This window comes from Mirounga angustirostris, unplaced genomic scaffold, assembly GCF_029215605.1.
Source record: "Mirounga angustirostris isolate CCGP_5_RB_7025 unplaced genomic scaffold, mMirAng1.0.hap1 SCAF_12, whole genome shotgun sequence".
Lineage (NCBI taxonomy): Eukaryota > Metazoa > Chordata > Mammalia > Carnivora > Phocidae > Mirounga > Mirounga angustirostris.
The window spans coordinates 1,652,109-1,666,897 of NW_026991720.1; the positions used below are offsets into that span (position 1 = coordinate 1,652,109).

A 14,789-nucleotide genomic window follows, 5' to 3' on the forward strand; every position below is an offset into this window, starting at 1 on the left:
TCCTCCACTCTTGACCTCGCCAGCACAGCCAGACATGTGAATAATCAGTTCTATGAATTTTCTGTGTATGTGTCCAAGATTTTTTATGCCAATACAAACAAACATACATTCCTACTTTTTCCACCATTCTGACACAAAAGTAGGTTATTATTCACATTGTACTGTAGCTTCCTATTTTTCACTTAAACATGTACCTTGGAACTCTTTCCATATCAATGTAAAAAGGGTCTCCATGTTCCTTTATAGATCCCGACAATCAATGTTAAACAGAAATCAAAATTGCAGGGGCACCTGGGTGGCTCAGTCAGTTGAGCATCTGACTCTTGATTTTGGCTCGGGTCATGATCTCAGGGTCCTGGGATTGAAGCCCCCAGTCGAGTCGGGCTCTGCACTGTGAAGCCTGTGTAAGATTCTCACGCTTCCTCTGCCTCTCCCCCCACTAAAATAAATAAATAAATCTGAAGAAGAAGAAGAAGAAGAAGAAGAGGAGGAGGAGGAGGAGGAGGAGGAGGAGGAGGAGGAGGAGGAGGAGGAAGAAGAAGAAAAAATAATAATAATTAAAATTGCAAATCCCAACCATGAAAGTAAGAGGGATTTGTATGAGCCCAGAGGCACTGATAGCGAGCTGTCAGCCCTGGAATTTATTAATCATCTTTTAAATACCTTAAAAAAACAAAACAAAAACAAACTTGAAAGCAGGGAAAATCAACCACAGTTAAAGTACCTGCTTTCATGAGCTATGAAAAACATTCTAGATACTTAAAACCTAATATACTTAAACCATAAATAAAATTCCTGGAGTAGTTTCTTAGAGGAAATAGGTGCAGTACTCATAAAATCAAGGTTCCATATAAAGCTCCTTTACCCATTAAACACCTTTTGGAAACAGTTCACTAGTGAACCCCAGACCAAGGCAGTGATGCATTTAACTCCAGTAATTACTATCCAAAGGGATGGACTTTGTGCTACAATAAAAGCAAGTATCCTCGCTGAGCTGCTATGATCCTGAGATCTCACATCCTGCCCTAATGCAATTAGCCTACAGAGAGCTAATTACCTAATCGAGGGATCACAGTTTCACTGACATCTTACTTCCTCCAACAGTAATAAACACCAGGGCGCTAAGATAGCACCTAATTAGTGAGCTGCATTAGTGTTTACAAGGCGGTTTCAGCTGGTGATGTGTTCTCTGCATACAGTTCGGTTCAAAGAATGCTTTCCTAACCAAAAGAAACAGCTCTTTTCATGTTACAGGATAGCATTTTATAAAAACAGGAGAGGATTCTTTAGGGTAACATAAATCATCCGACATAACACAGGACATCAAGAGACAGCGCCTGTCAGCAGAATGCCTATATAACGTCAGTCCCTTCATTCCTCCTAGAACCACTATGTATCTTTGCACCTTGTGAAATATTTGTGCAATTCTCAAGAAACCACTGAACTATTACTCAAATGAGAGAGAGAAAAATAGTTCAACATATGGTCACACTTACTTACCTCAATGAAATAAGCCACATTCTAACTTGTGTGTTTTGTTTTGTCCCTTTCAAAAGTTTATTCCAAAGTTTTGAGAGGCAAAAATCTCAGGGTGCTAGAGTAAACTGTCGAGGGCGAATGATAAAGAGTCCTGTGAGAAAAAGCCTAGAAGATACGTAACATATTGGTTCTATACACAGGCATGAGACCAATGTTTCAGAAGGCGGCTAGGACTAAACTCCACTCTCATTTCCAAGATACTCCAGAAAAATGAGCTTATTTCATTTAATACATGACAGGCCAGGAAAACGGATTCAAACAGTATCAGTCGGTTTAGAAAAGAAAAACCAACTTTCATTCTCCACGAAGTGCTTGCACAGTTGAATATCCTCCATCATATTCTATCAGAAAAGTGGGCAGATAAAACTGCTACAGAGGAAGCCGGAACAAAGCACGGGGGGAGGCACACTGCATCGTTCACGGAGTGCCCAGCAACACTTGCCTGACTTTGGGCACCACCATCCGATGCTGCACCATAAGCGTGTGGCCGATCGATGCCATCAGAGTAAAGGCCTCCTCGCTGGCTGAGTCCCTCCACACCAGGTTTAACAGGGTGTTGGTCTGCTGCTTCGTGTCCAACTTCTTCAGACACTCCTCCGTTATGTATGGTACTGAGAGCCTACCATCCTCCTAAAACACACCACATAAATTGCTCTGAGTTAACGACGTTTTATTAGAAATGACCCTCTATACGACACACACACACGAAATCTGATCTTACTTCAAGTGAAAATAAAAAGTAGGCATTATCTAAAAGTTACCCACATCACAATGGACAAATCAATAGCTCTCCAAATGCATCCATTAAAGTAATATGAAATTCTCTAGAGTTCCACAGTCACTATCTACATTAGACACCAATTTTATCCAGCATTACCAACACAGGGACTGTAAATACTCAGTTTTTGCCTACTGATGTGACAGTATTTCAGTATTGACATTTTAAGAAAAATTAATTTTGTATTTTTAGACACCACTGTATTAAGCATACATGGGTGGGAATATATTATCATCTAGCAGAATTTCCATTTTAAATTATTTGGGAGATTACAGTTTAAGCAAAAATAGAATCTTAAATAATTTATTTTTAGAAAAACAAGAGATATATTTTATATCTTAATTTCCCTAAAGATCTCATTCACCAAATAAAACCTGAACTAAGACACTATGCATTTACCTATTTGGGGTATTAACCAGAGATACATACTTTTTTCATATATGTATGTATATATCCAAGTATATATAAATATGAATATATATACACAACACTGGGTATTGCTGAATACATTGTTTGGAAACTTAAATGGATATAATTTACGTAACTTATAATAATCTATCAAAACACTGCTTTAGATAAAAGTAATAAATTCTGTCAAACTTGAATCTGTAAATAAGATACACCTAATAAAAGGAGTTAGGAATAGAGTACATTGGTACTATTTTCGTAGTGTACATATTTAAAATAAATTATACACAAATAATAACTAAACTGATTATACAGAAACCTAAGAGTTTATGAACAGTGAAATTTGCCTCTGGAAAATCTCATTCAATCAAATTAAAGTCTACATAATTCTCATAGGAAATAATACATAAGCAGCCATCAAAAGATCAGACCAAAAAATAAAGAAAAGATTTTGAGTCAAATCTGTTGAGTACCTGGCCTTCTACTGGGTCACTGGTTCTGAACCCAAAAGTGGACAAGAAGGGAGAGATGATAAACAATGCAAGGGAAAAATGAAGAGAAAAAAATGAAAAAGAGAAACAAAAGTACCATGTCATATAATTCTAGTAACACAGACCTTGAAACCCTTGTATATTAAGGAAGAAAAATAAAGTGGAGTAAAATTTCCCAAAAATATAAGTAACAAAATAAAGCTGCACTTTTTTTTTTTTTGCAGTTTGTCAAAAAAAATTTTAATGACTTTATGGGATGCCTAGCCCATGCAATGGCTCACACTTCAAAGGCTTACATTTAGAAACTTCAAAATAAAAGTTCTAAGCCATATTCTCCAATAGTCTTATGGGCTTTTTTTTTTTTTTTTAAAGATTTTATTTATTTGAGAGAGAGAGAGAATGAGAGACAGAGAGCATGAGAGGGAGGAGGGTCAGAGGGAGAAGCAGACTCCCCGCTGAGCAGGGAGCCCGATGTGGGACTCGATCCCGGGACTCCAGGATCATGACCTGAGCCGAAGGCAGTCGCTTAACCAACTGAGCCACCCAGGCGCCCCAGTCTTATGGGCTTTTAAAAATAAATTTTTTTAAAATTTAAACTCAATTTAGTTAACATATAGTGTATTATTAGTTTCTGGGGTAGAGGTCAGTGATTCATCAGTCTTAAATAACACCCAGTGCTCATTACATCACATGCCCTCCTTCATGCCCATCCCCCAGTTACCCCATCCCCCTCCTCCCTCCCGCCAGCAACCCTCAGTAGGTTTCCTAGAGTTAAGAGCCTCTTATGTCATATGACTTCACTCATATGTGGAATTTAAGAAACAAAACAGATGAACATGGGGGAAGGGAAAGAAAAAAATAAAATCAGAGAGGGAGACAAGCTACACTTTTTATACGTTCTAGCAGTGTAACCACAAGCGAGCCTGAGTACTCTTTTGTTTCCTATGTCTCATATTCTGCTCTTCTGTTTGTGTCCACAGTGAGAAGGGACTTCCTAACACCCCTCCAGCAGACGCAGCCCAGAGCCTCATTTTCACGTGGATACAAATTATACTGTGTATAAACATTACAATTTCACAGCTTCTCTAGAAGGTAATTAAGCATTAAAAAAGTGTCTTCTAAAAACAAAAGTTTTATCTACATTCCATCTACAGAATCCCACTTTTTTTTACCATATAAAAAATTCACATTTTTATGTGCAGTTCTGAATTCTGACAGATGCAAGGCTTGCAGCTTCCACCAAAACATTCAGTTTTGCCCTCTGTAACTAGCCCTTCCCCTAGCCGTAAGGGGCAATGACTCCTCATCTCTGCTAACGAAGCTATCTGCATCGGAAGGCAGAGCACTAACACACCCTCTCACTTCACGAGATCCTGAAGATTTACGTTCCCTGGGAAACCTGAACTACTCTGGAGTGTCTTCTTCCTGGGACTGGACTTAGTATTAATAATGGGAAATTTCCTAACCAAAAAAATATTTAAACCCATGTCAGCCTTATCTCAAGTTATTTCAATTGTGTAATTAAGAGAAAAATCAGCAGATATATCACTGAAGACACATAAATTATGTGTGTGTATAATGCAGAGCTTTTTATTCCTTGAAAATACACAGCAAACCATGCTTATACGTTACAATAAACTCAATATTCATTTTTTAAAAATAAATCTAACATTTGTCATCTACAAAACTGCCAAAAATTAACAGGAGACATTACTTGGTGCCCACAACATAGGGTAAGGAAGAAAACCTTTTTTCCCTTTGAGGCTGGGAGAAGGGGAGGGCGTGGCTGCTGATGGGCGCGGGTTTCTGTGCAGACAATGCTCTACCTGAGTGGTGGTGGCTGCGGTTAGGCGAATATACTGAGAGATCACTCAACTGTACATCACTTTATTTTTTTTTTTTTTAGATTTTTTTTTTTTAATTTATTTGAGAGAGAGAGACAGAGATAGTGAGATAGAGAGCACAAGTGGGGAGGAGAGGGAGAAGCAGGGTCCCCACAGAGCAGGGAGCCCGATGCGGGACTCGATCCCAGGACCCCTGGATCATGACCTGAGCCGAAGGCAGACGCTTAACCGACTGAGCCACCCAGGCGCCCCTGTACATCACTTTAAAAGGGCGAGTTTTATGGTAAAGTGTATCTCAACAAAGTTGCGCTAAAAATTTCTTAAAAATGGGTTGGGTTAAAAAACCCAACAATTTCACCTCTAGGAAAATTTCCCAAGTAACAAATTAATATACAGCATGGCCTACTCTGCATAAAGAACCCACATAACTATGTACCCCCACATACACTTCTATGGATGGGCAGGAGAAGGTGTGGAAGAACATCCCAATCCCCAGTCGCCAGGACAGTCATCTCTGGAAAGAACAGGGTGGACGAGGGGCGCCTGGGTGGCTTAGTCATTAGGCGTCTGCCTTCGGCTCAGGTCACGATCCCAGCATCCTGGGATCGAGCCCCGCATCAGGTTCCCTGCTCCGTGGGAAGCCTGCTTTTCCCTCTCCCACTCCCCCTGCTTGTGTTCCCTCTCTCACTGTGTCTCTCTCTGTCAAATAAGTAAGTAAAATCTTCAAAAAAAAATTAAAAAAAAAAAAAAAGAACAGGGTGGCCGAGGAAGGGAGGGGACTTCATCTGCAGTCTGAATGCTTTACAACAAGAACGCTTTCATGTACTACTTATATAGCCAAAAGTAAGGATGGACACAAAGTTAAAAGTGACCTCAAAATCAGATGGAGTGATATGTAGTGTAATTCGTTCGCTGACCCCCAGGCCCCCTGGAGCTTACCGGAGCGCTCGGCTGCTTATCGGCCTCTTCACCCTCATCTTCCGAGTCACTGGCCGAATCTTGACAGCTCGTGCCGGTAGGTGAAACTGGTAGCTGAGAGAGAAAGGTCTGGAGTACTCTTAAATACACCAGCAGTCCTTCCTCAGAGAGGGTTCCTTTGTAAAACAGTCAGTTGTAGTATTTCATTAGAAATGATCAAACAGAAACTAGAAAACTCAGGTATCATTTTTCTTATATTCAGAGAAACATTTCTGACCACATCTTATTATCAAAATTCTAATAACTCATGTACAGATGTATTAAAATACATCAGAGAAAGATGCTATAATTCTAGAATAGGCACACATTAGAAGTTTAGCATAAGTGGGGATAACATCCCTGCACTCACAGGAGTTCTCCCATTCAACTTTAAAATTCTTTTTAATCTGTGTGGCCTGGTAACATGTATCTGAATCGAGCCTTTTTTTTTTTTTAAGTAATCTTTACACCCATGGTGGGGCTCAAACTCACAACCCGGAGATCAAGAGTCACATACTCCACTGATGGAGCCAGACAGGCGTCGCTGAATAGGGACTTTTTTATGTGCCTAGAAACTTTCCCCACTGTCTAGGACACAGACCTTCAGCAAACACACTCTTACAAGAAATCCACCCCGTCCCCCAGGGGCCACCTTGACAACATACACCTGGCACTGGATTTGCTTCTCTTTTGACTTCTATCTGCCAGTACTATGTAAATAGGAGTTCAAGTAGAACACGTCTTTTATCTCATACCCAGGTAATGCTCGCCAACAGTTAAGACAAAGAAGAAGAGCCACGGTGCCCCACTGCTCGTCTTGGAGTGCCTGCTCTCTGGGAACAACAGTGCGCTCAGGAAGGGCTCGTAAGGGAAAACAGTGTGTGCATCCGCTAAGGCTGGAATGATGAAATGAAAAATCTGATCTGTAAAAGGTGCTGCCAACAACTCCTCAGTGAAGGCGCTAAAAACTTGTTGCCTGAAAGAAAAACGGAAGCTTTTATCAAAACATACTGTTCATAAAATCACCGATTAAAATTAACTTATGAAATATTCTTTTCTAAATTAATTGAAGTTAAGCATTCAGTATCAACTAAATTGCCTTGAAATTAACGGATTTTGTGCATTCCCTATTGAGAAAACTCTACCATGTTTTTATATCTTTCAATAGCTACTAGAAGACAGGAAAATAACCAGACCATCAGAATTATAAATTTATATTGGGGTACAGGCCAAACAGAAATAGTAAAACTTTTCTTTAAATTGAGTCACATTAATAAAGTAAAAATTTCACTTTGAAGTCTATATGTAAAATAGCATCCATGTAATAGTTATTGTTAGATACAGAACCTGTGAACTTTCAAAATCAGTAAATTATCCCATTCTCACCTTGCACCTTCTGGACAGGAGTTGTAGGTAAAGTGCAATGGTTTCAGAACATTCTCTAGCAAAATGTTTGCTATAGGAACTCGAGATAAATCAGAATATTCAATACTTGATGGAAGCTTGCTGTTAATTAACAAATAGAGAGATCTATAATACCCTAAAAGAAAGGAAAAACACATATTTAAAATTAGATACCTTCATCATAATGAGGAAAAAAATGTGTCAATTTTTAAAAGCTTTTTATAAATCTCCATGGGTCCAAATTTAAGTTAATTCTTCTTCAACTTTCCTTTTTTGTTAAATGTTACTAGTTAAACAGACAATGGCCCCCTTTCTTTAAGTTTATTAATTTTTTTTTTTTAAAGATTTTATTTATTTATTTGAGACAGAGAGCATGAGAGGGGGGAGGGTCAGAGGGAGAAGCAGACTCCCCGCCGAGCAGGGAGCCCGATGCGGGACTCGATCCCGGGACTCCAGGATCATGACCTGAGCTGAAGGCAGTCGCTTAACCAACCGAGCCACCCAGGCGCCCAAGTTTATTAATTTTTTAAAGTAATCTCTACACCCAACGTGGGGCTCGAACTCACGATCCCGAGATCAAGAGTCGCATGCTCTACCGACTAAGCCAGCTGGGAGCCCCTTCAACTTTTTTATTAAGGAAAAGTTAAATACATAAGTAGCCTGAAATGGTATATATACTCCATGTACCCATCACCCACTCCTCCATTCATTGGGAAGCAAATCTAAAATATAATGATTTCAATGTGTCATCAAAGGACTTTATTTTTCTTAAAAATACCATTATGACAGCTAAATTAAATTAACAATAATTCCTTGCTATCACAAGCATCTATCTAGTCAGTGTTCAAGTCTCCAACTCTCTCTTGCTATAAATTTTATTTAACTAGTTTGCTTGAATCAGGATCTAAGTAAGGCCCATACATTGTGATGGTTTTCATTTGCCTCTTAAGCATCCTCCAAGTATTTAACTAGTTTTGTGGTTTTTAAAAAGCATGTTGAACTCATGGACTTAAACAGACATATTTCAATTTACTGCAGTGGTTATCCTCACTAATTCTCACACTGTCCTGTCTTTGGGCAATGGGGTAGGCTGTGGGCAGGCCCCTGAGCTCCACCGCTCATGAAGAGCATCTCCAGACTCACCTGTCCTCATCTCCTGACCTGGAGCCAGGACCTGGCACCCACCAGCCTTTTCATTCCTTTTAGAGGAAATGATGGCTTTGGAGACCAAAATATGGGCACCAGGGAATTCAAGCTGAAGCAACAACTTTTATGACCTTACTAAACTTTTAATGGGATTGCAAGGTGTGCAGTAAACATCAACTCTGGCATCACCAATGATCCAAACCCTACAGTCTTTTAAATATATTTGCCCCCCCACCCCCGCCTTTTTTAAAGATTTTATTTATTTATTTGATAGAGAGGGACACAGCGAGAGAAGGAATACAGCAGGGGCAGAGGGAGAGGGAGAAGCAGGCTTCCCACTGAGCAGGGAGCCCGACGTGGGGTGAGACAGATGAAGGGGATGAAGAGGTACAAACCTCCAGCCATAAAATCAGTAAGTCACGGAGATTAAGGAAAAAAAGAAAAAAGGGACAGTATAGAGAATACATCAAGAATTTTAAAAATATTATGGGGTGCCTGTGTGGCTCATTCTGTTAAGCATCTGCCCTCAGCTTGGGTCATGATCTCAAGGTCCTGGGATCTAGTCCCGCATCAGGCTCCCTGCTCAGCAGGGGAGCCTGCTTCACCCCTGCCCGCCGCTCCCCCTGCTTGTGCTCTCTCTATGTCAAATAAATAAATAAAATCTTAAAAAAATGATACCGTTAATATGTCAACATCAATCTCTGTATGTATTGAACAGATTTACCTGACAGCATGACTAGAGTATGAAGTTCCGCTGCATTTGTTAAAAAGCCTTCATGTTAAATCACAGCACATACTGTATAATAATACAACCTATAATTAGTAAACACTGCCAAATTTTATAGACTCCTAATGCCGGGGAGAAACAGGTGAATGGAATTAAGAGGAACAAACTTCCAGTGAGGTCAGTAAGTCACGGAGATGAAAGTACAGCACAGGAGTAGAGTCAACAGTAATGGTGCATGGGACAGATGGGGGCCACACTTGTCGCGCGGAGCCCTGAGCACCGCATGGAGCTGTGGCATCACCACGTGTCCCCACAGAAGGTGCCAGAAGCGGCAGTTTCACCGCAAGATTGTGACACACTTTCTACTTCTAGACACATTTCAAAATAATGCATTTCTTAGTTACATTCTTTACACTTTTAGAAAACAAGAAAAGTAAAAATTCTCATGATTGCTCAGCCTTAAATCAATATACACAATAATGCATCACTGATACAAAGGATGATTTCTAATTATCATTACTTTGTTTTTTAAAAGATCAAATCCCACAAATTTCAATTTACTTTTAGTTGACTCCCTAATTTTTCAACAAACTAAAATAGGTTTCTTTTTTTTTTTTAAAAAGATTTTATTTATTTATTTGAGAGAGAGAGAAAGCACAGCGATGTGAGGGGCAGAGAAGCAGACTCCCCACTGAGCAGGGAGCCCGACGTGGGGCTCGATCCCAGGACCCTGGGAACATGACCTGAGCCCAAGGCAGACACTTAACCGACTGAGCCACCCAGGCCTACCCACCCCCTTTATTTTAAACCTAAGCCAAAAGCTAAGGTTGAGATGTATACGAATTTAATTTTTACAGTTTTAGTATTGAGGATTAAATTAGCTATGTTTAGCCTACATTAGTCCATCACCTCTGGAAAACAAAAAGAAACTTATTTATGGCTTTACCAGTGACTCCTGCCTTCCAGAACCACCTATAGCCCCTCTTATAACAAATAACACACTTATTTTTTAATGCTAATACCTCTGAAGTCCAAGCCCTGAAGTGTTTGACTTCCTAGCTGTGAGATTACTGGTAGTCAGATTTTTATTTTTATTTTTAACGATTTTATTTATTTGACAGAGAGAGACACAGTGAGAGAGGGAACACAAGTAGGGGGAGTGGGAGAGGGAGAAGCTGGCTTCCCGCGGAGCAGGGAGCCCAATGTGGGGCTCGATCCCAGGACCCCGGGATCATGACCTGAGCCGAAGGCAGATGCTTAACGACTGAGCCACCCAGGTGCCCTGGGAGTCAGATTTTTAAATTTTTGTTGTATACAGCTTAACTCATCATAAAAGTTTTAGAAATCCTGTGTATTTCATAGTCACTAATGTGTCCTCAGAGGAATTTCAGATCTAGATTATACCTTACACAACGCAGTCCTTATCAGAAGAGTGCCAACGTGTAAGAGCTTTAACACCCAGTCGGAAAGAAAACTCCGACTCAATCTCTTCCTCTCCTCTGCTGAACTGATGTGAAGACTGAGATTACTTCTGACTGAGACCGGCTATCCCGCTGACTTGTCTCTCGTCGCTGCAGCACTATTTACTGCTCCTCCCACTGGGGACACGGCCGCTGGCTCACTGACGTGAGGACCAGCTGCTGCAGATACGCATAAGCGAAGCCCCCACAACAGTTTCTGGAAGCATGCATTTGCTTTAGAGTGGACCACATTTCCAGACGTTCAGGGTGTGGAGAGCTGAGGACAAACATCAGCACTCGTGCCTCCAGCAGGTGCTCCCCTCAGCAGTGCCCCGTCACAGTCACTCTGGGTGTTTAGAGCGCGTGTGCAAGCTCTACAGAGCATCCTGCCTACGCAAAGCCCCAGCCCCACCTGCTACCTACCATTCTGAATCATGTAGTGCAAAATCTGTTCAATGATGGACACCACGTAGCTAGCGTCTTGTAAAACAGGCAAGTAAGTATTCTCAGATGAAAACACCTCAAGCATCCTCATTGGAAGTGCAACATTCAAACTGTCATCATTACAGTTTTGCAATAACCTGTAAAAACAAACCAAAAAAAAAGTATTCACATACTTACTTACTGCATGGCAAATGTCATCCCAAACTCCCGCAAATGACTCTCCTTCACTATGGTGTTTGAGCCACTCTGTTCTAGTACTAGAGGTCTCTGAAAACAGGCATGACTCGAGGATAGACAGGACAACAACTTACACTTCCTTTGGAGTACTCATTACTTGCCCAACAGCATGCTGACACTGGGTTTGTAGAGATGAGAAATGCACAATCACAGAGGGAAAAACAGACAAGAAAAATCAAAGACCACAAATGTAGTGTGAGAAGTGTTATAATCCATGGATCTCGCTAAAAGTGCTTAACTCCTTCAAAGAGCTCTTCAAGACTTTCCACACCTGTGAGAAGTTGCTGACTCGATGGGATTTACCTGCAACAGAGGCTCATCAACCTCTTTATTTGAAATAAACACGTAAGTCGCTCAGATCCATCCAACTGCTGGACAAACAGAGAGCTGTGTTTAATTAAGTTCTGATACATCCATATCTGAAACAGCAAAAGATACAGATCACTCTCAATCCATAAAAAGCTCATTGTTTACAGTACATAACAATCCAAATTTCCTTAAGTGGTAAATAGATACTTAATCAAAACATGATAAAAAGTAAATCTTCTAAATCAGCTTTTATTTTGTAGTATATACCACACGTCTTTGATTTTCTATCTTAAAATAGCAAATCAGTATTAAGCTAAATCTCTAAATTTATTACTAGAACAAGTACACTTAAAACTCATCTAAATCTGAAATAAAACAGCTCATTTGCAAAAATGAGCAATCCATAGTAAAAACACACGAGAAATACAGTATTAATGCCAAGGTGCACAAGGATATCTGTTTCTTCGTTTTACCTTTTGCCTCTGTGTCTCCAGCATCCTTTCCGTTTGGATACTCCCCTTCCCTAACTCCATGAAATTTTGGTAGGAAACCGATCATACAGCCCTACTCTGCCCAGTAAAAGCTCAGGTATGTAGTATGTGAGGTGACAAGAGACTGGACAGATCCTTTCATAATGCTGACATATATCAAATCATCATGGCGTACCCTTTAACTATCTTAAAATTTTGCCAACCATGCCTCCGTAGAGTTGGAAAAAAGTCAAGGATGTGCCAGGGTGAGGAGAACTCCCCAGTCTCCTGGACACAACGACTGGGCAGTGAATTTAGCAAATGTTGAGTAAGATTTCTAACTTGCACCCAGGAGGCCTATCTGCTATGGACGTAGCTACCATAAATGATTTTGAAAACTCAGCACTTAACAAGGAAGCTCTTCTACTTTCTGTACTATATTTTTGTAAAACCGGCTGTTACTTGTTCATTTTGTAAGACCCATTTAGAACCGGTTAAAATTAAGACAGCCTCTTAAATGTGGCCACTTACAAATGTGCCACATTCTTTCTTTGCCTGTTATCTGACAGGAGCACGTCTTCATATAAAATGTTATCAAACAAAATACTAATGCAGAAGTGTTTTATAAAACAAATTACAACAGATCCTAAGTTAGGTGGAGATAACTCTGTGACCCATTCCAAATACGGATTTGCCTACACACACAAGGCTTCTTCTTCAGGTGTTTGGAACTACCCTGTCCATATTTTCTCAGGAACCAACAGGATACAATACTTTCTGTACTCTCTGACATGTAGTTCATTCTAAATTGCATGCTATCTTAACAAGTAACAATAGCATGTACAGTAACTAAACATTATAAAAATCTAAAGGGCAACTGTAGGAACTTCAAGAATAAGGCTGTCAATATATTAACCAAGTAATTATGTTTCAAGTTGCTTATGAAATAAAAAAAAAAAACCTCAAAGCAGTAGTGATACTTTACTTAAACATTCTCTGGACTGTGTTTTGAAGATTTTATTTATTTGAGAGAGAGAAGAGAGAGCTCAAGGGGAGGAGCAGAGGAAGGGAGAAAGAATCTCAAGCAGACTCTGTGCTGAGCGTGGAGCCCGACGTGGGGCTTGATCTCACCATCCTGAGATCACAACCTGAGCCGAAACCAAGAGTCAGACGCTTAAGCGACTGAGCCAGCCAGGCAATCCTGGACTGTGTTTTGATACTGTATTTCACAACCTTGACAAATGTACCAATAACATCCAAAAAGTTGTACATTAAACACTTACTTTGCCTAACTTTTTGTTACTATTTACTAAATGCAGATGAGTAAAGTTTTAAAAACATCTTATTCATTCTTTCTTGGGAAGTCAGCTGAGGATATGTATCAATAAAATGAGGGAGTAAACCAAGAAAGCAAAAAGATAATGGAATCAGGAGGGAGGATCTAAAACTGAAGCAAAGCAAGTGATTTTCCCAAGATAATGACACAAGAATTTCCGGGAATCCAAGAAGATTAGCTCCAGGGAAATAGAGCATCAGACTAGCTGACATCTTTGATCATGGACAATTATACTGAGCAGCATTTTACAGTACTGTCAAAAGTAGAGGGCAACTTTATCAAGAGACTCAAAAAAAGTTAAACAAAAGTGAGGCAATTATGAACTCCAGAATAATTAAATATAATCAGAGTACACTATTTTAGCAGAGACCATAATTTATTTTTTTTATTTTTTATTTTTTAAAGATTTTATTTATTTGACAGAGAGAGAGAGACAGCCAGAGAGGGAACACAAGCAGGGGGAGTGGGAGAGGGAGAAGCAGGCTTCCCGTGGAGCAGGGAGCCCGATACGGGGCTCAATCCCAGGACCCTGAGATCATGACCTGAGTCGAAGGCAGACGCTTAACAACTGAGCCACCCAGGCGCCCCGAGACCATAATTTAAAGTCATAATAATAAAAAATAAAGGGAGGAAATGCAGAAGATACAGCCATATATACCTAGCTTTGCAAGAAGCATCTTAGAAAAACACAAAAGTGGCATCATGCTTACTCCTGGGAGGGAATTAGGGAGCATTGAAGACTGGCACAAAGGGCCTCTTTCCCCACACGATTAATTTGTTGTTCTTGCATTTTTGCTTGCAAACTGAATAAACATTCAAGTTCACTTTTGTTCTATTAACCAGGTTTGATGACATTTAATTCTATTTAGGGTTTCAGAATCCGCACAGGAGCACTTTGCTTTGTTTTGCTTAAGGCCTGGCGGCAAACGTACGTGAATTCTGCTGAAGCAGCCGCGTGGGGACCACAGACGGACCCTCACACAGGAGCATGGCAGGAGCAGTTCTCCAGAGGAAAGGGGTGCTTTCTGTACTATCTTATGACATAATGACTGGCATAAATGACTGGCACCCCCCACGGCACCCACACATCGGTGCTCCTTAGCCAAATCTCAATCTGTAAGACTTGAGTACACAAAGATGGTGATGGCCCGTTCCAGAAAGCAAGCCTGATTATCTGCTACTGTACTTCTCTGATTCATTTTTTCATGAACTTCAGATAGAAAGCCTGGAAAGAGGCTA

General features: G+C 40.3%; 1 protein-coding gene across 3 annotated transcripts in view; it reads right to left on the minus strand.

Annotated features, from left to right (window-relative positions):
- UBE3C (ubiquitin protein ligase E3C) overlaps positions 1–14,789 on the minus strand; it is a 123,076-nt gene that overhangs the window by 80,341 nt on the left and 27,946 nt on the right. For all 3 annotated transcript variants that reach the window (XM_045863968.3, XM_045863967.3, XM_054505121.2), the window contains exons 5-10: positions 11,739–11,854; positions 11,178–11,335; positions 7,404–7,557; positions 6,773–6,993; positions 6,000–6,154; positions 1,982–2,169 (exon numbers count right to left, since the gene is read on the minus strand). In XM_045863968.3, the coding sequence (XP_045719924.1) occupies positions 1,982–2,169; positions 6,000–6,154; positions 6,773–6,993; positions 7,404–7,557; positions 11,178–11,335; positions 11,739–11,854 (992 nt within the window). The remainder of the gene's footprint in view (positions 1–1,981; positions 2,170–5,999; positions 6,155–6,772; positions 6,994–7,403; positions 7,558–11,177; positions 11,336–11,738; positions 11,855–14,789) is intronic.